At 45.4% G+C, this 27,672-nt stretch overlaps 1 protein-coding gene across 1 annotated transcript; it reads right to left on the bottom strand.

Annotated features, from left to right (window-relative positions):
• Positions 1 to 1,891: 1,891 nt before the first annotated feature.
• DGAT2 (diacylglycerol O-acyltransferase 2) lies at positions 1,892 to 25,019 on the bottom strand. The gene is made up of 8 exons (XM_079319404.1): positions 24,895 to 25,019; positions 17,665 to 17,784; positions 16,595 to 16,702; positions 15,702 to 15,772; positions 8,173 to 8,377; positions 4,947 to 5,121; positions 4,090 to 4,292; positions 1,892 to 3,320 (listed from the first exon to the last, which is right to left on the bottom strand). The coding sequence occupies exons 1-8, from the start codon at positions 24,932 to 24,934 to the stop codon at positions 3,166 to 3,168; spliced, it is 1,077 nt and encodes a 358-aa protein (XP_079175530.1). The 5' UTR covers positions 24,935 to 25,019; the 3' UTR covers positions 1,892 to 3,165.
• Between the last annotated feature and the right edge of the window lie 2,653 nt (positions 25,020 to 27,672).

Raw genomic sequence — 27,672 nt, 5'->3', positions numbered from 1 at the left:
AAGGGAAGTGACCTAGATAAGGCAGCAAGAGCATAGCAACTCCATCCTGACCCTGCCCCAGCCACACACAGCATAGTACAGAATCAAAGAATCACAGTCATGGTTGAGTCCAACAATTAACCTGCCACTGCCAAGGCCACCACTAACCTGTTGTCCACAAGTCACATCCACAAACTCTTAGAACACTCCTAGGGATCGTGACTCTACCACTTGCCTAATGATTACCACCTCTGACTTTGTGATGATAATTTTAACTCCTATTAGTGCTTAAGTTTATAGAATCACAGAATGGTTTGAACTGGAAGCAAATCTTAAAGATCATCTAGTTCCACTCCCCTGCCATGGGAGAGACACCTTCCACTAGACCAGGTTGCTCTAAGACCCATCCAACCTGGCCTCGATCACTTCCAAGCAGCCACAGCTTCTGTGGGCAAGATGTGCCACTGTTTCACAGGCAAGAATTTCCTCCTAATACCCCTTCTAACTCTGCCCTTTTGTCACTGTGAAGCCATTGCCCCTTGTCCTATTCCTCCATGCCTTTGTCCAAAATCCTCCTACACCTCTCTGTGAGCCCCTTTATGCACTGCCAGGAGTTCTAAAGTCTCCCTGAAGCCTTCTCTTTTCCAGGCTGTACATCCCCACCTTTCCCAGTCTGTCTGCAGAGGGGCTCCATCCTCAGAGCCTCTATGTGGCCTCCTCTGGACTTGGCAGGTCTGTCTTTTTGGGGACTCCAGAGCTGAAGGCAGCAGTGCAGGTGGGCCCTCACAAGCAAAAGGGCCAGATCACTCCCTTGGGCTGCTGCCACAATGTAGGATCAACCCAGGATGCATTTGGCTTTCTGCACACTATTGTATGAGACAACCTGGGCTAGTACCTTGGGCACAAACTGAGATCAGACAAAAATTCCCCTTTCATAGACTGGTGATAAATAGCAAAAGAACAATGTTCAGTGTCAATCTCATGGTAGGCTTTAATTAATAGTACTTCCAGCATAGCCAAGAATTCAGCAGAGCTGATCCAACCTTGCAGTAAGAAAAAAAAAAAAATCACAGGATATTCATTAGTATATCCCTTTTTGCAGGAACAGAGCCTTACTTGAAATAACTCTCTCCCTCCTCTGTGTTAGGGGGATTTTCAGTCTACAGCTATGCTTTGATCTAAAACTTGATAATCAAAAACACTGCTTGGAAAAAGCTCTGCAAGCTCTGACCTTCTCCAGTTCATGGAAGCCTCAAAGGTGGATTCCAGTGACATGTCACAGGCAGTTATAAGTGATTTAGAAAGAGCTTTTCTCATTACACATTTCCAGAGATGTCACTGGAGCTACAACCAGCTAGCAGAAAACAGTGATACAAATCAATCCTACTAGGGTGAGGGAAAGGGGAGCAAGCAACACACCAGGTTTATCTTCCTGAACAGGTGACTTTCAAATTCCATTGGCCAAGCGTGAAAAGGGCAAAGAGTCAGTTTGGCTTTCACCTTGGAGAACAGCATTGTCAGGCTGTGAAAGTCAGCACTGATTGATCACTTCCATGGTTCACAGGTTAGAACCAGCCCAAAAACAGGTTAAACCCTCCCTTGTTACTATAACAGGCCACAGATACTTTTTAGATTTGCTTAAATTATCCTGGCTGTCTCATGCAGGAAGAAAGAAAATGGTAGAACAGAATCAGTGAAGTTGAAAAAGACACTTAAAATCAATTCCAACCCTTAATCTCTTTCAGGTCCACCAATACACACTTCCAGAGATGGTGATTTTGCTGTGAGTCTGTTTTGTAGAGATAAACCATTTTGTTTCCCACAGGAAAAAAGGCACAACAGCAATCATACAAACTACTGTTGTAATACCAGCCATAAACCCTGCAGCACTGAAGGGACCAAAGCAGCCCACTATTTTTGCCCAAGTTTATTTCTAGAAATTTGTACAAAAATTAATACTCTGTAATACAATAATCTATCAAATATGACAGATGTACATTTGTCTTTAGAGGCAAGATTCCAGGAATGTGAAGTACCATCCTCTTGCATGGAAGAAAGGCACATTTCAGAGCTCAAGATACACTCAACTGAATGGTTGAAAAGGCAGGTCAGACATGCAAGTAGTGCAGTGTTTCAGGTTTATACATAAACAAATTGTACTCTCAAGAAATCTCACTACAAGCAATGTTAACATCCACGTAAACAGTTTATAAATACTTTTAAAAGTAGCTCACTTTAATTCCTATGTGTGCAAAGGCTATCTCTTTACATTCACTGGATGGAGTAATTAGAAGCCATCTTCAGGCCAGAAGTTACTTCTAGATTTCCCCAAATACTTCTGGGATCCAAAGCACTTGCATCAATAGTGCCACTGCATTTTCCCCCTACAGGCTACCCTAGAGGTCTGCAACAACAGAGATATACATGACTGCACCATCCCACAGCTCCTAGAGCATATCCTTGGAGTTCTGTGGCTATGAGGAAGTCCCATATTTCCAGCTACAAGCCTCTGTGCAAGCAGCACCTGGGACATACCTGCTTCTAAACTGACATTTCAAATACAGTGGTGAACTTACAGCCACAAAATCATCCACTACACTATGGATCAAGGTTCACCCTGACTCTTCCCACTTGGTTTCCTGCACCATCAAGCATAGATGCCACACCAGGGGGGTTGGCAGCCCAACTGTGCCACCAGAAAGGGCTTTTCCAAAGCAGAAATACTCTTGTGCTACATAAGCATGTCTCAACAGGGCTCTTGTGCAACACACTTCTAAAACTGCCATGCTGCTCAAATCAACCTGCTGGTTTTTAGGTTGAAAACCATATGCATGCTACTTTCCCAAAATTGCTTGTGCTAGTGGGTACAGTAGCTGTAGGAATTTTTCTAATCCATTGCTGGTGATCCAACAGCATTATATAGCAGATTACAAAGGCAATAATTTATCCAAATCCTCACAGCAATGGGGAATTGTGCTTTTTTTTGTATTAAAAGATGTTTGTAATGGGTTTTCTCTAAAGCAAAGCCTTTCTTTATTATTTTTTAAAGTGGTCTAGCAGTACTTTAAACACTTGCTTTGAAGGATACATACACCCACACATGCTTTCAAGTACACAATGACAACTTGGACTCCTGGAAAAGATGTGTCAGTTCTGAGAAGAGGAGATGCTGCTGAGCCAGTGCCTTCAGTTGACTTCCAAGACCTCAGTCTCCGGCAGGCCAAATTTGCTCTTGTATTTGTCAAAGAGTTTGATCAGGGCATCCACATATATGCTATGGTAGAAGTCCACTTCCTTCTGGGATGGGTTATCAATTTTGGGGATGGTGATGGGCTCTCCAACTGATAAAAAAGGGACAAATCCACGTTATCTTAAATGCTCATACAACCTGGACATTTGTCCTCTATGGACACAGCTATGGCAGTTCAGCACATTCATTCTGGCACAGTTTGCCATTACAGCAGAGGTTTGCCTGATTCCTCCCACATTTACCAGGCTCTGAAGCATAACTGTCTCACAACAAGGACACATCACATCTGTAGCAGTACCAGATTTGCTTTAGCTACACAAATGCCTCTACTGTTCAAGGTGGTTGGGAAATACCCCTTTTGTTTCCAGCAGAGTGATAAATCCCTCCTCAGTTAACAGGAGCCAAGAGTCAGTTCTTCTTATGCATTCCCCCATACACACCACAAAAGCAAAGCTAACCTTTTTTCCTCCTCCATCAAAGCCTCACTGCTTTGGGTTAGAAAACTCAAATACAAGTTTTAGGGTTGGCTTTAATATTAAACTGTGAGACATGCACCCCACTGGAGCATGGGGGGCCAGGTTGCTTCTGACTTTAGCTATCCAACACCAAGGAAAGTAGAGCTACAGCCTTTTGCCCCAGAAAGAACTCTTGCAAAACTGCCTGGAAGCAGAACATTAATTGAAGGCTTGTAATCTGGAAATTCTTCTAGCTCATTCTCAGTTTTGCTGCAAGGTTTTGTATAGAAGGGAAAGCCATTTTGTAGTCAAGACTCTGAGACCAAACTACATCAAGTGTACAGCATAGATTCAAATATTCTGCTACCTAGAGAGGCACACAGCATGTTTATACCAAAAGCTTACCAACAGTAGTGATGGGCTTGGAGTAAGGTAACAACCCCCAGGTGTTGGAGGAGAAGAGGCCACGGCCATGAAAGATGCACGGAGCAAAGCCAATGTGCTTCTGGAACTTCTTCTGAACCCATCTTCCCCAGGAACCCTCTTCAAAGATCACCTGCTGGTACACTTCATTCTCCCCAAAGGAGTAGACAGGAACCAAGTCAGCTCTAGAAAGATAGGAAGATTCAGGACTCCCCCCCTGCAGTTCATGTGACAGCCCCACACCTGCTGCTGTGTGTTCTGCCAGGCTGCACAGTTCCTGGTACCACTGCCCAGAGCTTGTTTTTGAGGCACAAGGTACTGACATAAGCCAGCCAGACTTGGCATGACATAACAGATATACTTTGAAGACATGCAAGAGAATTGTACTGACAATGGGCCTGTGGAACACTGTGCAGTCAGGCATTGGACATGCTCCCATATATACTCAACTCCTATGATGGCCATCTCCTTTCAGACACATGGGGATCAGGGGGCTGCACAGGTCATCACCCCATACTGACACTGCCTCTCCTTGCCCTGGAAGCTTCCTGCTGTCCCAGGGATCACCCTACCCCTGGACCTTGCTCAGGGGCAAAAGCCAGAGGATACTCATGTCTGATGCTCTGGGCAAACATCCACACAACACAGCAAAACTGCAGAAAGGAGAATCCCTCCAAGGTATCAGCTGCTTCAGGGAGCCAAATCACAGAATGGTTTGGGCTGGAGGGAACCTATTCCCTTGCATTGAGCAGGGACATCTTCACCTAGACCAAGTTGTTCAAATAAAAGCACCTTCCACACGGTAGCAGCAGTGCTCCAGCACTGGGGCTGCCCCTTACCCATGCCGCAGAGCCAGTTTCACAAATCCTTTCCTGTTCCTCAGAGTCACAGAGTTCTTCCCTGGGGTGCAGTTCAGGGACTCTGCTGCCCCTCCAACCACAATGATGATGGCATTGCCACTGCCATTCTTGGACAAGATGTAGTCTATGCTGTCACGGTTCACAGGACATATACCTGGGTTGGAGAGACACATAAAGGTCACACTAGGAAATTGGCTGATGGCTTCAGGATGTTCTCAGAGCACAAAGTTTATGCCTCAATTGCAAATTGAACTGTCCAACCTCCCTGTGGTCAGAGAGGGTGGTATTGGCAGGCAACCCATTCCTCAACTAAACAAGCAGTTCATAGACCTGGCAGCACTAGACTTGGTCATAAGTTCCACAAACATCAGCTCTCAAAAGTTTTCCTGTATCAAAAGACTTCAGCAAAGATTTCAATGGCATTGGTGTCAGACATCCTCCCTCCATGTAAACTTTACAAAAGGATTTGGTTTACCTTTTGTGTGGAAGAAAGCAGTTTGTCTTATTTTGATGGATGAGAGTCTGATATTGACTAATTCCTCAGAAAAATTAGGTAGGTGGAGTAGACGTGGGAGAATATTTTAGTGATATAAAAAGAATAAATGGACAAACCTTTAAGACAGATCTGAAATAATATGAATCTCTTGCAATTTATAGGACAGAGTGTTTATGTAAGTTCATACTCTGAGGAAAGTGTCTGTGAAGGTCTTTCCCTCTATTTCACACTGGAAAGAACAGGACCCCCCCCTTCACCTTTAGTAAGCAATCTCTGCCCTAAAGCACCACACCCCACTCTGAGGAAATGAAAACCTGAAGACAGCACCTTTAATTTCATCTGTATTGCTTTAAAAATGTGAAGAAATTTGATTGCTCTTTAAACTCTTGCTTTTACCCCACAGTTGGTGCCCAAGCTTGCTCCTGGCTCACTTTATTGGCCAGAATAAGCCAAGGAGAAGTGGGATGCCATCACTTACATTCCCATCACACAACACATCTGATCTGACTGCTTTAGGTCATTGCTCTATTACACTCATGGTACTAATTGCTTGAGCCAAGAACTAAAGGATGAACAGGCCCTGGAGACTTAGGACAAGTCTGCCAGCCTTGATGTCTATCTGGGCATCAGGATCATCACCTATCCCAGCTCCAGATAAGAACAGAGCAGACCACACTTGAATTGAAGATGAAGAATCAGTTTCTTTCAACACAGCTACATCTCTCTGACTGTTCTTCCTCTGAAAGGCTCAAACTATACTCACTGCTCCAACTTTCAGCTTTGTTCCATTCTCCACACCAAGGTCATGTTGGCTACACAAGCCTGGCAACAGATTTATGTTCAGCACTTTCACACTTGTGACTGCTGCTCACAGCACCAAATAATTCCTTCAGAAAGTGCAATGAGACATGGAGATAAGTGGCAATACATAAATTCTGCTCTTCAGCACATTCACACACTATAAAGGGTTTTCTGGTCATCCCCTCATGCCTTATAGGATTCCTGCTGTAACTTAACCTCTAGTAGACTGTAATATTAAGAATTTATAGTAATTGTAAACCAACTATGCATATTGGGACAGTGTTAGGATTTGTTATAATTCCACCTGGAAGTGGTTTGTCCACAGAAAAAAGGATTGAGGGAATTATCAGCACATTCCAAGTGATGTTAAGGCCTTTGTATCAGCACTCTCAAGTTCTAATATAGGAAAGTGAAGACAAATTCTGGCTTTCAGAAGGTTAACTTCATCACACCTGCAGTCTTGCTTAGATCATAGGAACAGAGGAAGCACAGTTTTCCTCTGGTTTAAGCACAAATGCTCAGCCAGCAATGATGTTGCTAATGCCTACTCCCACATTCCTTATAAAAAGGAGAAAGCAGCTTTGGCCACAAGACTTGTCTGCCAGTCATACTGAACAGACTGAAGATAGTTTTTTAAAGTATAAAAAGGCTGCATGGAAACTTAAGCAACACAACTAAATTTACAGATGTGACAGACTGGAAAGCAGATCCCAACTTCTCATATGCCTGCTGTCCTGTGAAATCCCAAATTAGGGACTTCAGGGTAACTAACATCAGTACAGGAAGATAAAAACCTGCTTGAGATACAGCCCTTTCTAGATAGGGATAAACACCTTTTTTTGCATCAGATCCAGTTAAGTTTTTCTCTCCCTCAATTAAGACAGTTATCTCAAAAATAGTCAATTCTAAGAAGGCAGAGTCAGGTACAGTTACTTCTATCATCTTCCCAGCCATGGTACTTATTAAGATATCTGTTTAAAAGTCATTTATTGATGAATCAGTTCCAGAAACAGCAAACAGGTTACTGCATTGTTCAATTCTGTCTTTATGTGCTACTCCCTTACCTCTATCTAATTGACAGGGGTCCTTGCTCCAAAAAGGAAGCTCAGGCCATGCAAGAACACTTTATTGGTACTTTAAACACTTCTTCTTCTGCCCAGTTATAACTTACAAGCCCTCCAACATTAAAATCCTGGACTCCATTAACACAGACCTATTAATGCAATTCAGCACACTTAATCACCACTGCATAATCCTGGGATCCATCTACAGGAATCCTTTCAGGGAAGGGGCTCTCTGAACAGCTGGCATCCTGCAATACCAAACTCTTCACCCCTGGCAGGCACCCAGCAGTATGATTGGGTGCAGACAGCATCCACCAGCACCACAAAACACAGATGTGTGACAAGTCATGTGGTAGTGAGCCCAGCAGCTGAGCTGGCTGTGGTTACTCAGTATTTTCACTCAGTGCAACTTCTTCCTGTACCTTCACACAATAACTAGGAGAACTTGGTTCCACATCTCCACCTTCCACACCACCAGCTGTCAGATATCTTTACTATGCTTTTGGGCAAGAGTATCCTAGAGTTAAGGATGAACAGAAGGGCACCTGTCCCTGCAGTCCAAACTAGTCTTATTCACAGAATCACTGAATGGTTTGGGTTGGAAGAGACCTTAAAGGTCATCCAGTTCCAACCCTCTGCCAGGGTCAGGGACACCTTCCACTAGACAGGATTTTTCACATTTATTTACAGCTTCCTCTTGACAACTATATGAAAGCAATGTTTGGGTGGTGCTACCAGCAGGAAGTGGTTATGTGAGCTTTCAACACAGCTTTGCACCTGAAAGCAGTGAAGACAGCTCTGAGCCAAGAGCATGAGCAGAGATGCACAGTGTGATTGTGCTTACCACCAGACATTAAGTAGTCCCTCAATATGGGCATCCTGAAGTTCCCAGCCAGGGTAGCAAGGTATGGTCGAATCCCAGGGAATTTCTGGCTGACACCCGTGGCCTCTGTGCTGAAGTTGCAAAAGGCACCCAAGCCCATGATGCCATGTGGATGGTACCCAAAAATGTAATTCCTGGTGGTCAGCAGATTGTGGGTTTTAACCAGCTAGGAAAGAAAAAAGAGCTCAATTGAAGATGGGTATTTTCAGGGAGTAAATAAAAATGGGAGAAGCAAAAGAAAATGAAAAAAAAAAAAGTCACATACCCCCAGGTTTTGTCTCTCTTCCTACCAGGGAGAACAGCCTAAGAACTCATGTATGGGCTCTCCTGGATTTCAGAGGCTCTGGTAGGAGCAGCTATTTAGACTTCAGTTTCCTGAGCAGTGGGAGCAGGATAAACAGGCTGATCTTGGACACAAGAAGCCTGCCAGCCAAGTAGGAACAGGGCATGCAGCCTGGGCCTTTTGCTTCTCTACTCCTACCTAAGGAATTCTTACACACCTCTTGCCCAAACCAACCAAGTTCTTCAGTTCTGTAGCCACAGCTACACCTCCTTCCAGGCCCTCTCTCAGCACATTAGTGGCTCAGATCCCAGTATGAGGGACAAAGAGCATAAACATCACTGCCTCACAGCAGAAACAAGTTCACTTAATGCCTTAAAAAAAAAGAGCCAACCAGTTAATGAGCCTGTTGGCCACCTTCCAAGGGGGAAAATGTGCAGAAGGTGGTAACCACTGGAAACCATCCCTCCTTTTAAGAGGTTCTGCCCTGGCCTACATGCCAAAGGGTCAATAAGACACCTCAAGCCATCTCTGGTTGCTGCAGGACATACTCTAGGAGTTGTAATCATGTTGTTGTCAGGCTGTGCAATATTCTTAACCCTTTGCTCCTCTGTTTGAACAGCATGGACTCTCCACAGCTGTCTTAGCTAGCACAGAACACCCCATTCCCTGGTCCCACTATTGCCAGAGAGGGATTTTTTGATGCTATAGGTAGCAGCAGCATCCCATGTGTCAGAGCATCTTCCCCAGGCAGTACACATGCACCCTGAGGAAGCACACAGCACAAAAACAGCAGGGCTGCTGCATCATCCCACAAAAATAGAGATCAAATTTAACTTTTTCCATATTTTAGAATAGTACAGTTGGAAGAGACCTTAAAGATAATCCAGTTCCAAACCTCTTCCACTACACCAGGCTGCTCCAAGCCCTGTCCATCCTGGCCTTGAACACTTCCAGGGATGGGCCAGCCACAGCTCCTGTGGGCACCCTGTACCAGGAAAACAATGAGGAGAAACAGGAGCGGCCCTCAGAGTCAATCTCTTCCTAATGCCTAATCTAAACATCTCCTCTTTGTAGGCTGCAGTAGTGCCACTTTTTGCCATATGCAACCCCCCAGCAGCTCTCAAACCTACAAGCTGAAGCTTTGGCACCTCATCCCTCAAACTGTGTAGGTAAAGGCCACTCTGCATCAGCTCCCTAGGAAAAAAAAAACCCCACAGATTTCCAAGATGTCACCAGTATTACCCACCCCACTGTCCTGGACAAGAAGTGTTTTGGCACTAGGCAGGTTCATTCTGTTGGATCATGCTACAGGGAGCTACACTAAAGCAGCAAGCCCAGAAACTGGATTCCCTCCTCCCTGTTCTCAGCCTTGCCCTCAGCTCCTGTGCTGTTTGAAACAGTGTCTGTGATGCAGGCATGGTGCAGCAGCACGTTCTGCAAGTTGACTGGCCCTCTTCATGATTTCCTCTGGCTCTGAGGTCATGCAGAGCTCCAGGAAGAGGGCACAGAGGCTTGTGGTTGCAACAGCTCTGCAGAGCCCCATTGCCTGTATTACACCAAGTCATTCTTTCATCTCCTTTCCCTTCTTTCTCAATTAGTAGATGACTTTGCTTTCATTTCCCAAAGTAGGAGGGTCCCCTTGATCAGTTACAAGAAACAGACTGAGGACCAAAAACCAATCTCCAGGAAAAAAGCAGTGATATGGTGAGCAACCCCTCCATCTATCAGTTCTTGCTCAGCTGGAGAGAGAATTCTACAACAGGCTGTCCAGGCAGTGGTGGACTGCCCATCCCTGGAGGGAGTTAAAAGCTTTTTGGATGTGGCACCTGGGCACATGGGTTAATGGTGGCCTTGACACTTCTGGCAGAATGGTTTGACTTGATCATCTTGGGGGACTTTTACAACCTAGACAATATTGTGACTTTTTGACTACAGGCCTGGTAGATACAGGCACGTGTCTTGGGCTGGACAAGCAGCAGACACTCCTCCCTTAAAACTCCTGTCAGAGCAAGGTGGTGATTTCTAAGCCTCATCTCTCCCTTGCACCAAGCTCAGCTCCATTTATAGGAAAGAGAGCAGAAAGAGGGCTTGTCCTTGTCATCCTGGAGCACGAGGCACCTGCATGTTGAGCTTGGCAGAGCCACACATGCAGAAGACAAACTGTCCTCCTGCTCCAGCCCCTCCACCACTGCAAGGACACCCAGATCCCAGTGGAGACCATTGCTTGGATACCTCATAGGAGCCCCAGCCAAGCTGCAGCCTTGTCACTGTGGATGTTTTCCAACAGCTCCTGTTACAGAGCCATAGGGTTGGCAATATCCACGACCATCAATCACCCACACCACTGCAGGAGCTGGGCAAGGGCTATGCAGGGATCCAACTAACCAGTGGCAAGGGAGAAGGGCTGAGATTCAGCCTGGTATTCACACATATGTGCTTTTCCTCTGCTTGTACCATGGAGGTTGCAGATGAGGGTCAGTCTATTCTAATAAGAAGTGGCAGGACAAGAGGACACAGCCTCAAGTAGCACCAAGGGATGTTTAGATTAGATATTAGGGAAAAATTACCCCAAAAGGTACTGGAATAGTTGGACTCAATCTTCAAGGTCTTATCCAACCTTAGAGATTCTATGTGTTCTTCCACCCAAGTCAAGCCAGGGAACCTAAGACCAACAGACATCAGACAGGGTTGGGCACTTCTCTGCAAGTGGAGGTCTTGAATCTGCTAATGCACAAAGTCAGCCCAGGGGGGCCTGACCTGCCAATATCTTCACCTCTCCCTAAAATTAATCTAGAAGCAAGAATTTCTGAAGTACTGTAAATCATGTATTTCTAGACTCAAGCAAGAGTGAAGGCAGTGAAGTGCACAAGATAGGGCTTTGGATCTAGAATGCATTTAAAGGTCCCTTCCAGCCCAACCATTCTATGATTCCATGCCTCTCTTCAGGAGGCTGATCACTCCCTGCTGCTTCTTTGAACCCTTCCCTTGAGAAGCAAACAGTGTTATCAGGCTGCCTCAAGGAATTGCTGTAGCTGTCACTGAACAACACTATTGCAACTCTGTTCTGAGCCCCCAGCTGTTTTTTTCTTTTGCCTTCAAGGTCTTCTCCAGTCCCATACAGCTCTTTGGAGCCTTGGTGCTCCCATGATGAGGCAGAGTCAGCACATCCCTGCTGCATCTCAGCCAGACAATCAGCACTGGAAGTGAAGCTGAACCTTCACCCCATTGCACTAACACACCTATTCCCAGCTGCTGTTAGACACCAAACCTGTTTCTCTGGGAGCAAAGTCCATCCACCTGTCTAATAATAACAGATTTCTTCACACAGAACTAAGCCAGCCTATAGAAACAGTAAAACAGTGCAATAGTGTAAAGGAAATGAGTGTTAGTGTTTAAGTGCCAGACAAAGCTTAAAGAACCATATTGCCAATTTTATTTTTAGAAACAGTGGCACTTTCAGTAGGGGAGGAAGGGGACTGCAGAACCACTGCTGCTCAGCACCAGGAGCCAAAGAGCAGGAACATAATCAGTTGTTTGAGTGAGAGCTGAGCAGCACTGACTGTGGAAGAATGCAGAGAGCAGAAAACCAGAGCTCATCCTGCAAGATCCAAGCAGCAGGTCTCATGTGCATGTATGCCTGCAAAACAACCCAAGAACTGCACTCAACTGCATCACACCCAGCAGCACTATGAGGAAATTATCTTATCTTCCCAGCAGTGCAAGCCAGGACCTGAAGACCCCCTGTCAGGCTCCCAGTATGATACATGTCATAAATTCACAGCATGGCTTGGGTTGAAAGGGACATTAAAGCTCAGCTTGTTGTAAGCCCCTGTCATGGGTTGGAATGCCTTCCACTGCACTAGGTTAGGACAGAGCAATCAAATCCTTCTATTTCCATTCTGCAACTCATAGAAAACAATTGAGGAGGAGCTTTGCCAGGAAGCTAGCCAAGACACAGAATACAAGACAATTTGAGGAGGGAAAAAAGACACTTTTGGCAGCAATTCTTGCTCTGGCTAGATGCCCACTCTCCCACTGAAGTGAGCAGGTCTCCCTGCACACACCTGAAGTGCTCACAGTCTGACAAAGGTGAGCCAAATGTCTGAAGTCCTGGCTACCTGGACTCCTATTGCACATAGAGATGTTCAAATGCTCAGCTTCTTTACCAAAACCAAACCTTTGGATGATGGCACCCCCAGCATGACATCCTCAGATCAGCAGGGTGTGCTCAGGAGGCTGCTGGGATCAACAGCATGAGATGGAGATGGTGCAGATGATGTGCCCCAGGCCAGCCCCATGCACACAGCTGCAAGGGCTTGGGCTTCACCTCTCACTTCAGGGACAGGACTCAGTTCACTGGAACATTCCTCAGCTGCTTCATGTGCTTAAAGCACTATTTACAAGGCCAGCCATTAACCAGCAGATAAACATAATTTTCTAGTGCCCTAAAATTGCTGATTGCTGTCAGAACAGCTACGTGAAGTCCCAGAGAATGCAGCCAACCACTGCTCATGCTGAGTAACTGAGCCAGATTCAGGCAGCTTTCCAAATCCACCTGGTATTACAAAACATGACCTCATATCTCCAGGTATGGGTACAATAGTCCTGGTGTTTCAGCCTGGGAGGCACTGCTGACTCCAGTGAGACCAGCCTAATCAGCACAAACATTGAAGCAGAGCTTGATTCTCATGCAGCTGCTCTAATACAGCAAGTCAAATACAGCAAAGAATTATTCCCTGTGAGGGTGGTGAGGCCCTGGCACAGATTGCCCAAAGATGCATACCTGCCTCATCCCTGGAATGTTCAAGGCCAGGCTACACAGGGCTTGAAGCAACCTGGTCTAATGGAAGGTGTCCCTGACCATGGCAGAGGAATGCAATGAAACAACTTTAATGCCCCTTCCAACTGTACTGTGATTCTGTGAATTGAATCTGAGCTGATAGCCCAACACAGCTGGTACCTGTGCAGGCATGGATGCAGCTACCACAGCTCTGTGTGCAGACTTTGCCAGAGCCGAGTTCAGCATGACAAGTGCCACCAGTGTGACTGTCACTGGTGTGATCTGTCCTTGCAGTGCTCAGCAAGCACATGGCACAGCATGAGGTGCAGCAGAAGGCTGCCCTGACAAACCAAAAGGCTGGGACACAAACCAAGCCCTACTGAGCCATTACACTGATCAGGATCCAGTAAAAGGGATTTTTGCAGAGAGAACATTTAAACAGGTGATCCTCTGTAGACCCATCTCTCTCTTGACCAAGAATAGTTAACTAGTTCAACCCAGGAGTTACCATGCTCAAGGCATTCTGGTTTTTGGTACCATTCCTAAAATCCTAAGCAGATATTGTTCATAACAGTCCCATAACTGCAAAAAACACACCTCTAGCACCCCTCTACCCTAAGATCCCTGTAGCAGCTTTTGCCAAGCCTGCAGCCAGCTGGCTGTTGCCCCAAAACACGTGCAGGAGTCATCTCCCAGCTGTCAGCCCTCCTGTTCTGCCCTTTGCATGGGAATTACCAGTGGATTCCATGAAGCTTGCACAACTCCTCCCCCTTAGTGGCAAAGGAATTAAACCTATAAGGAGTTCTCACAAATGAGCTATGTGAACTAGCAAGTATTTATTTTAAAACTGCTGCAAAGTTTAGTTTATCCACCCCATCTCATCTCTAAACCTACTTCAACAACCCAGCTCTTTGACAAACTTCTAATATTCGCAGTGAATCTGACCTGCAGGGCTTCTGCAGAGCATATTTCCAGGAAGACAAGGATTAATGTGCCATCAAAGGAATGACAGAACAGCAGAACCAGCAGTGCAGGTGGTGATTCCCTTTGGAATCAAGTCCCCAGCATAAGAGAGCCCACCTCAGCAATATCCAAGGCAGCACTGAGGACTTGGTACTAGAACACAACACATCTGAACCCATCTTCCACAGCAGAGCCTGCTCAGCTCTCTGTCAGCCATGAGACCCAGGCTGACTTCCAGTCTGTGCAGGCACAGTGAATTTTTCCACGTACACTTGGACTTGCCAAGAATTACCTGTTAACAACAGCAAGTTTCATGGTCGACTTGGCAGTGCTGGGTTAATGGTCAGACTTCTCTTAAAGGTCTTTTCTAACCTAAATGGTTCTATGTTCCTAAGAGTACAACAAAAGACTTGTTCACCAGCAGCACGTTCAGGGACCCTGAGAGTTCAAGTGACTTTGCAAAGGAAGAATCCAGCCTAAGCTGCTTTGGCATCCTGCTGGAATTGGATTCCCTGCTCCTTTCTGAGGCTGGACTATCCTGGGGATAGGTAGCTCAAAAGCTGTATCAAGGTCCCTCCCTCATACTCAAGCTGAATAAAACTTGCCAACAACCTTACATAATAGTCCTTTCAGCTGTGTGCCCTTCCAAAGGGATCGAGTTCCCTCCTAGCCAAATTTGACCCCTGCTCCCCTCCAAGGCATCCAGCTAATTCTGCAGTCCAGAGCAGTCTGGCAGCCCTGTTCTCTTTCTGCAACATGTCTGAACCAGCAGGAAAAATACAAGTATGTAGTGAGCAAGTTACAAGCTGGAGAACTGAAGCTATTCCCACTGGGGGGAAACCCACTTCTCCAAAGCAAACAGACTTGAGGACAAATTTCACATTTGGTGAAGAGGGGTCCCAGATATTCTGATCCAATACAGCCAGAGCAGAAGTGTTATTGGAAAACAGGCAAAAACTGAGCAAGATTTTATGATTTATGAGAGGGGAAGAATATTAGGGTCAGGCACTACACAGGACTGCTTCAGCACAGAAGAGAACCACAGAATGATTTGCATTGGAAGGAACCTTAAAAATCATCCAATTCTAATTCCCTCCCATAAGCAGGGACTCTTTCAACTAGACCAGGCTGCTCCAAGCCCCATCCAGCCTGGCTTTGAACACTTGGAGGGATAAGGCAACCACCATTTGTTGGGACATCCTGTGCCAGTGTCTCCAGAAGAGAGAGATGAACAAGAAAAAAGGATTGCAGATTGCCTCCAAGAAGCTGGTAAAACCACTAGAAACAGCAGCTTCTGGCAATCACATTGCCATTACTGGTGATACATTTCAGATTTTCTAATCACAGTAGTATGGTGATGCTGAGCCATGTCCTGCTTACAATTCAGTGTCACAGATAGACTGGTGCCACTACAACACACTAAAGCAGTTAAATCCTAGGGTATAGGGTTAAACTTTTACTTACTCTTATTGGAAAATAATCCCTGAAGTACCTCCATATGGCCCAGTTTCTCACCCACTGGGACCTTCTTCCCCCTGTTGAGAAAAATGAATCATGTTTTTAAAGCTCTTTCCACATGGCTGTCCATAAAAAAAGCCTAAAGGACTCCAGGGTTTGCTGTCTCACTAGAGGAATCAACATTTTCATTCCTCCAAGTGGGACACCTGCATCATTGACTGAAATCATCAGTGCACACTCTGAAATACAAGGCACTTCAAGCAAATTAGAGCCTGACTCTAAATTCACCGTAGACAACTCTACAATTCAAACCAGAAACACTCAGATTCAATCTTTGGGAAATGCCAGAATCCTGCATGATTTCAGTCATCCTGAAGCAATGGAGAACTTGCTCATCTGGCTATGAAAGTAGTTGCCAAAGCTTGTTATAACTGCTGGTTCCCAGATCTGGCTTCTACAGGGGGTTTTTGGAGGGTTTTTCTGAAAAAAAGTCTTCTGCTTAATTTGAAGCAACACTGACTCCACAGAGGAGCCACATCTTAATAATCACATCACAATCTGAACCTTGCAAGAGCTGGAGAGAACAGATAGACCTGAAGATTCAAGACCTTTCTGAACTACAAAAAGAACCTATCCCTTATAAATATGTTAGTAAAAGCCAGCAGTGGCACAATAATAGTAAATATTAAGTTTGTATTGCCCTCAGCATCAGTGAAACCTGCAGTCACTGCTCATGCTGAGGGCTGACATTTAAATGCTTCACTGAATAATGCTTTGGGTCAGTGATTCAGTCAAAGTCACACTAAGAAAGGAAGTCATCCATTACAAGGAAGTGCTTCTTTGTACAAACATGGAGACAGGGATACTTTAAGAACAAGGATCTGTTCTGCAATATTTACCTTTCTTTGGTGTATTCCAGTCAAATACCAGCCAGGCTAAATATAGAGCAGCAATTGCCCAGCAGTCTGTGCACAGTATGTACATGAGGATTAAAGTGCAAGCAATACCTGCAGAGGTGCAGGGAAGAAGAAAACAAGGTTGCATCAGGTATTGGTCTCCATTTACACCCCTTGCCTTTTGACTCTTCTATGCTGAAATCTTAGTCTCAGTCTGAGATCATTAATCCTCAATTAAATTGGATTTGCCTAAAAACCCCTCATGTAGGGCTGAGGCATCTTCCTCTAGAGCTCTGGGAAACTTCAACCTTCCCTTCATGGTGCCTCCAGGCATCTCTTATCTCTCCAGGTAGGAGAGCTGCTTCATCAGACTTGATGAGCACCAAGATTGCTTGGTGGCCCACACCAAGGGGCTTTTTCCCCACAGGTTACACCAGCTCTGCATCAGCCATCCCACCAGGGTGCCAAGGATCCCACCCACTAATGACATGGTCATTTTAGCACAAACTGAACTGGGAAGGCAGAGTGAGACAGATGCTGAGAGCAGCCATTCTCCAGTTTAATTATTAACAATCCATCAGAGGAGAGCAGCCTGAGGCTTCACATAATCCAAGTACCCAGGGATAAACAGGCTTTACTCTTTTACTGCTCTAACACAAACATTGCTTGCCCATCTCTGGTCCTTCCTGGAAGGAGACCAAGTCAAGAGGAAGGCATTCCTGTTGCAATCACTTGCATCAGTTACCAGCTGCTTCTAAGAAATCTCTGTGGATATTCCCATGAGTGAGCCAAGTAAGACATTTCCAATTGTTTCAGCCTCATTTGCACAATAGACACAGGCACGAGCTAAACATCACTCAGTGTTTCCACAGCTCTTATGATTTTCTAGAGCCAGCAAAAGTCATTTATTGTTGAAAATATCAATGTAACTGGTTTACAAAATCCATGCACCCCAGGAACTACACTACGCAGTACACATCTAGTAATTAATGCTTATGTAAAAGTTAACATTTCTACATTAAAATTCATCCAGAATTACAGGTAAACTTTTGCTTTAGGCCAAAAGGTGTTACCCATGATAAGGAAAGTGAGAACCCATTGCAGCACAGAGATGATTTGGAGTTGTTTCTCTGCTTTGGATTTCAAGAGCCAGAACAAATCCTGCAGAGCAGAAAGAATGTTCGATCCCGTGCCTAAAGAAAGAAAAATAAAAGAAATAAAGTTACATTTGCACACTGAGTAAAGGGATGAGTGTTTTTCCTTTGAAATAGAATCATAGAAGGAAGGGTCATCAAGTCCAACTTATTTAGTAAGAGGTTTCAGATAAATTAAAAGCTTGCTTTTAAAGCAAGGCTTGCTAAAACTAATATTTTTAATGAAGTTTGGGCATCCTGAAAGAAGGATCGTCATGTGCCAACATCCAGCTTTTACAGAATACTGGAGGGGAAGAATGGGTAGCTATCAGTACCCACCTGAGCAAGCATCTGTTCACTTGAGCATAGAAGTGCTGAGGATGTTAACACGTGTTCCTAACACATACCCTCACCTCAAACTGCCAGTTCCTGGAAGTGCTGCTTGATAAGAGGGCACTCCATGAGCTCACAGCAAGATAAAGATCAGCTGCCTCAAACCACAGGCAAGCAGACACCAGGCTGTGGTCTGAGCTATTCTCATCCACCCTTCTCAGGGCCTGTTGCACAACTCCCAGGGCTGTTCAAGGAGAGCTCTGTGCTCCAGCCTTACTCAGCACAGCCCAAGGGCTGGTTGAGCAACACCTCAGTATACAACCCTGAGGATCCACAGCTCTGCAAGTAAGGGGAATACCAGCACTCCTCAAGCAGTAAATAAGAAGGAAAGAGCTGAAAGCCACTCTTGTAGAAGCTTAAGATATTCAAGCAGGGAAAAAATCAAAAGTGAGTAAAACCCTGAAAACACTCACTTTCTATATGAAGAACCAGCCACTGCAGCTTTAGGCAATACACTCATCCTCCAGAAGGAAGCACTTGCAAGTGGCTTTTCCTTCACTTTCTTCAATACTTTATTTACAACCACTAGCCAAAATACAAATCACGTTCATGTATATTTACATATTTCCTTTTTTATGTAAGGATCAGCCCGTTATCAGGACTATGAAAGAAGCTGTTACACTGAGTAGGTTCAGTTCTTGCTGACAAGATATGACCCTGGTTGTTCCTACAAAGACACTCTAACTGGAACATTCTTTAAATATGTAAAGCAACAGTTTCATAGGAATGAGGGTCAATTTACATTAGACAAGGATGAATTTTTTTCCTGTGAGGGTGGTGAAACACTGGTACAGGTTACCCAAGGATGCCTCATCCCTGGAATATTCAGGGGGGAGCCACACCAAAGGCTGCAGTCTAAATTTACAGACAGACCACCCAGTTGAGACCCTTGGTTCTGCTTAGTCCATGTTATATGGACAATCCCACTAGTGTGTACTCTAAGCAGATCAAGTTTTAGCCTGGGATAGATCATAACACTACAACTGCCAGTAAACAAACCTACAGCACTAATCCAGGCTGAAGCAGCAGCTAGAGCTGTAGGCAGTTCTTTACAAGATAACATAGTGCAGCATGAAGAATGAATCCAGCAAGCAGTTCTCCTGTTCCTGAGGTGAGACAGGAGAATATGTTGAGTTAAACTGTCACCATACATTGACTTGCCACACTAAAGTAACTGAGCAGTGACATTCAGCAATCCCATGCTGTAAAATCTAGAAGCAAATCCCCAAATTTTGGGTAAGGGATGAACTTCACCCTGTTTTTTCACAGAGCCAGTTGCCTGTTCAAGGGCAAAAGAAATCTTTGGGTTTGGAATAGTTTGTATTCGAAGAGTCCTTCATAGTTCATCTCAATCCAATGCCCTGCCATGGACAGGAACACATTCTGCTAGACCAGGTTGCTCAATTCTTGCTGAGGAGCCACAGCTCCAGGAACTTGCTATCCCAGAAACCTTACAAAGTTGCAGGTGGACAGGCTTGATGTAGACTGAGGATTATCAGGTACAAGTTTAAAGAAAGCATTTAGCAATAGTGGTGTCACTGGACATATGTCTATGTCATCAAAAGAAGCCAAAAGTCTTAGAGATTATTTGTGACTCACAATAAAAGCCCATGTAATTTTTTTTACTTCCAGTACCTGCATTTACACTACCAAACCTCTTTGGCTGCATAAACCAAACATCCCAGCCTTACATCAGCTAAATTCCTGTCCTTTTCCCAAAGAGAACAACTGTTTACCCCTCAAGATGAGAATTTGTACGTCTGCATTTTCTAGATGTTTGAACAAATTGTAGGCATTGCCAGCCCTGTAAATAGACCAATATTGGGTAGCACAAATCAACCTGTCAGCTTGTTTTTTTGAGCCACATAAAACTCATATTCAACTCCTACAGACAGAGTGAAGGCAGTGGCTTGGAAGACAGCTCTAAGCACCTGCCCTTGGACAGGCATCCCGGGCCAGTTACTTGCTGAAAGCAAAGATATCCTTCAAAGACAACAAGATTCTCCACACCAGAAGAGTCAGTGGTTACCATGACCTGAATACCAACATTTAATTCCCAGTTAAGAAATGAAAGATGCCCAGTAGGAAAGGAAAGGACCATGGGAATGGTCAGTCAACCTGGCAAGTTCATCTGGTCTGCCTCTGCACCAAACCTGCAGACTCCAGATTCACCTATTTCATCAACCAGCCATTTACAGATTTTAGTGCCAAGACAATCCTTTCCAGACAGTCCTGAGCTTCCTTTCCATCATGACAGACCTGGCACTGTGTATTTAACTTCCCATGCAGGCCTTGGATCCTTTCAGCTTCAGCAGCCAGGAGGCATTTTCGGAAAGACCCTCCCTGCTCTGGAGAGCCAGGCCAGTTACTAGTGACACAGAGCAGAAGAGTTTTGACAAGTCAACAGAAATGGGGGGAAAGAGGTGCTGGCACTCAGCCACAGAAGAACAACCCAACACTGACACTTGACTTCAGTCCATTAGGGAAAATACTTCCTCTAAAGGGCTCACCATCATTTAATTCCATTTAACATCAAAAGCAGGAGTTGCTACCAAGGAGATCCTCGAGTCAGCAAATGGTTTGACCAAGCATTTGAGCCCTGCAATATGGACTCAGCATCTGGTGTTCTTCTAGCACAGTTTATTTCAGATAAATTACACAAACAACATATATCTAGGCAGGGAAGTAGAATCAAAGATCCTGAGAGTGGAAGTAAACAGAACTTCACACCAGAAAAACCAAACTGACAGGACTTAATTAAAAGTCAGCCACAAAAATTAACTGAGAAGTACAAGTGTTACATAAAGTTAACAATACACTGAAACCTTCTTAAAGCCAAGCTTCATCTGCCACCTTTTCCAGAAAATTAGCATGTTAATTCTTGGCCAAGAATTAAACTGCTTCACCGAGGTTATTTAGAGGAAAACTGTATTAGAGCCATCAAAGCATTAACTGTAAATGGGCATTTTGAGCTACATATTTGGCAGAGAAGCTGAAATTGGAGGCACAGCAAAGACAGCTAAGAAAAACAGACCAGTACTAGAACATTCAGAAAGACTCAGGCTCCCATGCAAGAGCAGGAGCCCACACAGCATGCTGGTGCACCTATAAAACCCCTTGAGCAACACAAGTTCTTTTGTGTCTTGGGTTTACCTGGGCGCCCCAAGCACAACCATATTCACTATAGAATAAACAATTTGTTATGAAATTGTTATGTGAGGTCATAGGTTAGAGACAGACACAGGACTCACAGAGGATCATGAACAAACAGCTTGGTTTATTGTTCCAAATCATCTTTTATAAAGGGTTCAAAATTCCTGGGCTTAGACAACTGATTGGTCAGGGTCTCAACACCACTCAGCTCCCTGACTAATAATATATCAGCATGCAAGATGAAATAGAATTAGCAGAAGTCTCCTCTTTAAGTTTAAATCCAACCTATCACTGCCCACCCAGAGACTTGCTTAGTTCTATAACAAACTAAACTAACCAAATTAAATTTCTGTTATAGCCAAATTTATCTGTCCAGATACAGACCAGCCGTGCTGTGACAAATGATGAGTAACCAGCCCAGAGCAATTGAAAACAACTTTAAAATTTGCTCCTGTCCCAGAAAGCCACTCCATCCCATATTATCTACAGTGCATTGTATCTACAACTGGAAATCAACAGTATTGTTAACAGGGACATGCAAATAACAATTTATATCAGCTCTTTTAGAAAGGAGCTGGATTCTCCAGCCCCAGTAAACTGATCTGTCACATTTCTCATGTTAGTTGTGCATTTACTCACAGCACTAAACTCAGCCCTCAGTCTCCATACTCACAGCTGTGGGGGGGTTAAACCACAAGACCCCAGTGTCCCAGACCAGCCAACAAGCTTAGATTTAAGTTAGCAAGACTGAACAGGTCTGGACAAGAGAGAATGACCCATACAGCTCCTATACAGCTCATCAGTGTGCCCAGAGCACATGAGAGCTCTCAGAGAGGGGTTCCATATGAGCAAACCCAGACCTCCACCTCCCAAACAACTCTGTCAAGAGAAAGCACCTCATTGCAGGCAGCTGTGATCCTGTGGAGCTCCCAGGCTGCCCACCCCAGAGCAGAACTGAGCTCTGCTAAACCTCACAGGCAGTGTAAGAATAACTCCAATGTAAAGATGAGCAACATCACCTTCCTCATCCCAAACTTCTGACTGATGAAGCAACATTAGAAAAGACACTTCAGCACAGGACAGCCTTTCAGTGTTACAGCCACACTGGCATCTTTCCTCAGGAGGGAGGGGTGAGACAGACTTTGCTGCTCTGCCAAACACAAGGAGGAGATCTCCTGGGCATCCTATGGCCAAAGTGGGGCAGGTCAGAGGAGACCACAGCCCCTCCTACCTGACCAGGTGTCTCAGAGCATCATCCAAGCCTAGGCATTGGTCCAAGATCTGCTCTGATTTTTGCAATGGTGGGTTGATATCAAAAGATATAAAAAAGGGATATCCTCTGTATATATACAGGGATAGATGTAGAGGCAGATGCCTGCGCCTCTTTCCTTTTTTTTTTTTTTTTTTTTGTATTTAAATAGAACCAGACTTAATTCAGCCAAATTTACAAGCACCAGGAGAAAATCAGACACCAGAAAGCAATAAGACTAAAGGACAGTATGAGCCATTCAGATTCTCACCCCAGAGTCAGCCCTTTACACAAGCATGATATGTGGAAAAAACAATATTCAGGGAGGTAAGAAAAAAAAGATCTAGTGGGTTTGTTCTACACATCCTCTGTAGTTGGAGAAGTTGTCCAACACATTCAAGCAGTACATAAGGTCTCATGAATGAACCTCTACACCACATCACTTCTGCAGTTTTGATCTGCAGGGTCCTACATCACCATACCCAAACCCAGGCCAAGTCAGAGCTCCTCAGGGAGGCACCTGGATTTGGCTGTGAAGCCAGCCCTGTGCTTTCCTGCCCAGGCAGGCTGCAGCACTGGCAAGGGCTTGGTGGATGTTGCAGTCACCAAGGCAACATCCAAGTCTCCCTTGGCAGAAATAAGTAAAATTAAGTTAAAAAGCACAAATATCACTGCAGGATCCCCACGAGGTGCCTCAGAGGAAAACTGACCTGAAGAGAGTTAAGACAGCTTTCCATCACTAATCAGGATTATCTAGAGATGAGGCCAATCACTGTCCCTAAACCACACTCCATTTTGAATTATGCATGTGTCCTAGATCCAACATTAACATGCCAGTGCCAACAGGGTGGCTGCTGAGGTCTCAGGTCAACCCTACATATTTTATAGGTTTCCTGAATTATTTATTCTCTGCACTTAGTTTGCAGTTAACTTTCAATATAACAGTTCACATGCTGCTAATTCAAATGACCTCTCTGAACTGAAAATATAACTTGTCCTCTGCCAGTCATGCAAGCTAGCAAAGTTATTTTAAGAAACAGATCTGAATACAGGAAACACATGCAGGTCTTCTCTCCAATAGGTTCACAACTGATCCTTCAGATCAGTCTCCAAAATGCTTCTGGCTGAGATGAGCACCAGCAGCTCTACACCCAGGACCGGGCAGGACAAGTGCAAAAACAAGACCTCAGTGGTTAATTCACCAGGTTCATGTCCTTTCAGCTCTGCTGTGATTTGTTTAATCAATCCATTCCACAGGGCTCTTCATCCCAGGAGGTATTAGCAGTTTGCTTTTTGAGGGCAAAAAGTCTTTGAGGACACAGAGTAACCACTCAAGGACCCTCCACAAATCACAGGGTAAATCGCTGTCCAGCCACATTTTCACACAAAGACCCAAATTTCACACAAAGTTTGCAAATCCTGACCTTTCTCTAGCAAAGCACCCTTGCAGAAGGGACACAAAACTCTACTCAGCCAAACATTTCGACTTGCTGAATGTTTTTTCCTGCAAGATCCTTAGAGATGCCTTTACCAGCAGGCAAGGTAGCTCGTGGTTTGGGATTTCCTACCCTCCAAAGCCTTTACCCAACATGTTGCAGCGTGCAGGGAAGTGTGTCGGTGCCAGCCACTGCCACCCATTCCACTTCTCTCAACAAGTCACCAGCACCGAGGGCTGCTAAAGGGAATTTGGCAGAAGCGGTCACCACGGAAATCCTGCTGAGCACCGACTCTTCACCTCCTCATTACAAAATAGCAAAAATAGCAACACGTTGCCCTTTTTCCGCTCTCTCCTCGATGTAGGTGTGGGGACCACAGCAATTATGAAACAGCAGGACTTGCTACGAGGCCTTTCCCAAGCCAAATGATTCTATGGACACAGAGCTGAGACTGAACTTTACCAGCCACGCAGTGCCAATAAAACACCACACTTCTCTTCCTACCATGACAAAAAGGAGGGGGAGGAAATACTCGTTTACACGCCAGTGTCCCACGCCCACATTTCCAAGGTGCAAACTCACTGTAGTTTATATGTATATATAGGCAAAATGTGCAAGAGCAGCCAGAGCCAGGAGCGCATCCCGAGCCGCTAAAACACAAAACCTGCGCAGAGACCTGTAATCCTCAACCCAAGAAAAGCTACAGCTGCCTCCCCGCCATTGCACATCTCTCTTCCCCCTCCTTATTCCCTCTGAACAACGCTCCTGCGGCCATAAAAGGGGGGGATATCACAAGGCTGAGTGCTGGGGGGCTGCTCCCACCCATCCCGCAGCACCGGGACCCCGCAGCATCCATCCCCCTGCGGCCCCGGGACCCCGCAGCATCCATCCCCCTGCGGCCCCGGGACCCATCCCCAGCCCTTCCCAGTGCCCCGGTACCTCGGAGCACCCCGGAGTAGGCAGCGATGATGGTCTTCATGGTGCTCAGGACTCGGGCAGGGCCATGGGATGGAGCAGGGCACCGGCAGCACAGCGAGTGGGAGAGAGCGCGGCCGTTCCCAGATATAGCGGGGAGGAGGAGGGGACGGGGGAGGGGACGGGGCGGGACAGAGCCCGCGGATCTCAGCCCGGGCTGGGAACGCTTCAGCTCTTCCCCCGGTGCTGCTTTCGGCGTGAAATCGGGATTTGGGAGCGGGGAGACCGAGTAGAGCCCGCCCCTTACACAAGCTGTTTCATGTCCTGTTTTGTGGAGTCGCAGGAGGTTTGGGTTGGCACAGAACGTTCAGGTTCTTTCATTTTCAACACCCTGCCACGGGCAGAGACACCTTCCACTAGAGCAGGTTGCTCTGAGCTCCATCCAGCCTGGTCGTGAGTCCTGCCTTCCTTAATAGACATCTGTCTTTCAAACCAAGACAAATGCCCTGCTACATTTCAGCTCACATGGACATGGACACCTTCCACTAGACCAGGTGGCTCCAAGCCTGTCCAGCCTCTTCTTGAACACTCCCAGGGATGGGACAGCTACAATTGCTCTGGACAGCCTGTGCCAGTGCTTCTCCACTTTCACAGGGAAGAATTTACTCTCAATATCCCATCTAACCCTGCCCTTTGGCAGTGGGAAGCCATTCTCCCTTGTCCTGTCCCTTGAACCCCTCTCTAGCACTCTTGCAGCCCCTTTAGGCACTGGCAGGGTCTCTAAAGTCTCCCTGGAGCATTCTCTTCTCCAAGCTGAGCACCCCCAGCTCTCCCAGCCTGTCTTCAGCCCTCAGAGCATCTCCATGGCTCCTCTGAACTCTCTCCAGCATCTCCACGTTGTTCTGATGTTGGATCCCAGGGCTGGAGGCAGCTCTGCAGGTGGGGTCTCACCTGAGCAGAGCAGAGGGGCAGAATCCCCCTCCCCTTGTCCCCACACTGTGGGATCAGCCCAGCACTCTGCCGTGGGCTGGCAGAGCACATGGATGGGGCATGTCCAGTTTCTTCTTTTCTAGGGCACCCTGGCCCTCTTCTTGCTCAGATGCTCTCCCATCCCACTCTTGGCTGATTTTATCTTCCCCAGATGGCTCTGGGAGTTCTGGGTTCCTGACAGAATCATGAAATTAAGAGAAAAGGAAGAAAGGAAGAAATTTTAGTCATTTTAATGTATTTTAAAATTAATTTTAATGAAAATCGAATCAATGAAAACTTTAAAACTTAACAGAAACTCTAATGGTTTCATTAAGTGTCATTTTCATGAAGATAACTTGCAGGTAATGTCTAAACCAAGCCTCATTTTCTTCTAACAACATGTCTATTAACTGACCAATAAGAAACAAGTGTCCACACCAATATTTTAATGTAGCTGCACTTGCCACTTGAGGTTTCTGGGGACAGATGGGTCTGTCCCAGCTCCCATGACATTAAACCAGATTCTTTATAACTATATCACGTCTGGGTAAATTGGTAAAGGAGGGACTTTGCTATAGCTCTGGACAAAGGATCAGTGCTCTGTCTCTTCCCTAATCTCAGTTTCATCTTCTGTAATTTGGAAAAAGTGGAATAATCTGTATTTAAGAAGCATTTCAACATCCCTCAAAGAAAAGCCTATGGAAAGCAATGAGCATGTAGAGCTTCTTAGGTGCAGAGGACAGGTAACAATCACAACTGAAATAGCCCTGAGAATGCTTCAACTTTTGACTAGTTTTTTGGGTGGGAGCAGGATTATGCCTAGCTGTGTCAGCAGTTTTTTCCAGTTGCTTATGGAGATGCTGCTGCAATATCCACTTTTTGGCCCAGAGAGACTTGTCTAGCAGTGTGTTTCATTGAAAAAAAAAATAGTCATATTTTCTGCTGTGGAGAGCTTAAATCCGCAAATCAGAGGTGAAAGGATGGTTTATTTTTCTTCTCAGTCCCCTGAGGCATTCCCACACCCATCCTTATGAGTCAAAATAGCACCAGGACTCGTTTGTTCCCCATTAGGGAATAAGGCTGTGTTCCAACACTTGTAGTGGCCTGTGGAAATCTGCATAATAATGTAAAATTGCAAGAGCCTGTCTGAAGAAAGGGTCTTGACCAACAGGTCTTGGCTAAGACCTCCAAAAGGGTGTCTAGAACTGAAATAAATCACTCTGGCATACTGCTGAGTGAAAACAGAATGTTCTCCTTGTGTTCCCTGTTGAATTAAATAGTTATCTTCAAGCAAAGAAAGGCTAAGGTATCTCATCTTATTGTAACTGAAGGAAAAGCCAGCAAAAAATCACACTGCTAGCTCATAATAGGCAGATGGAAAATAGCTGAATTGCTGGGTTCACTATCTGTCCAGATCCATCATCTTGTTATTTATATATTCACCTTTTATGTATTTTGGTGCAAATTCTCTGAATTCTGATTATAGAATCCCAGAATGGTCTGGGTTGTAAGGAAGCTAAAGCTCATTCATTTCCAACCCCCTGCCATGGGCAGGGACACTTTTCACTAGACCAGGTGTCTGAGCCCCATCCAACCTGCTCTTGAACACTTCCAGGAATGGGACTGCCACTGCTACATTGGGAAACCTGTGCCAGGGCTTCACCACCATCATAGCCAAGAATTTACTCCCAATATCCCATCTAACCCTGCCCTCTGGCAGTGGGAAGCCATTCCTTGTCCTGTCACTCCAGGCCCTTGTCCAAAGTCTCTCTCCATGTCTCTTGGAGCCCCTTTAGGCACTGGCAGGGGCTCTGAGGTCTCGAGTAGCTCCAC

The sequence above is a fragment of the Erithacus rubecula genome (assembly GCF_903797595.1).
Source record: "Erithacus rubecula genome assembly, chromosome: 1".
NCBI classification, from domain to species: domain Eukaryota; kingdom Metazoa; phylum Chordata; class Aves; order Passeriformes; family Muscicapidae; genus Erithacus; species Erithacus rubecula.
Note: the sequence above shows the minus strand (reverse complement) of the source record. Positions and strands in the feature narration are given on the sequence as shown.

What these genes read in the sequence shown, in the direction of transcription:
- DGAT2 (XM_079319404.1), bottom strand. Translation starts at nt 24,934, where the DNA reads ATGAAGACCATCATCGCTGCCTACTCCGGGGTGCTCCGAG. An exon ending in AAACTGGCTCTGCGGCATGG is followed by an intron (nt 4,293 to 4,946) that starts GTAAGGGGCAGC and finishes CTATCTTTCTAG; the next exon opens with AGCTGACTTGGTTCCTGTCT. An exon ending in CAAGCCCATCACTACTGTTG is followed by an intron (nt 3,321 to 4,089) that starts GTAAGCTTTTGG and finishes CTTTTTTATCAG; the next exon opens with TTGGAGAGCCCATCACCATC.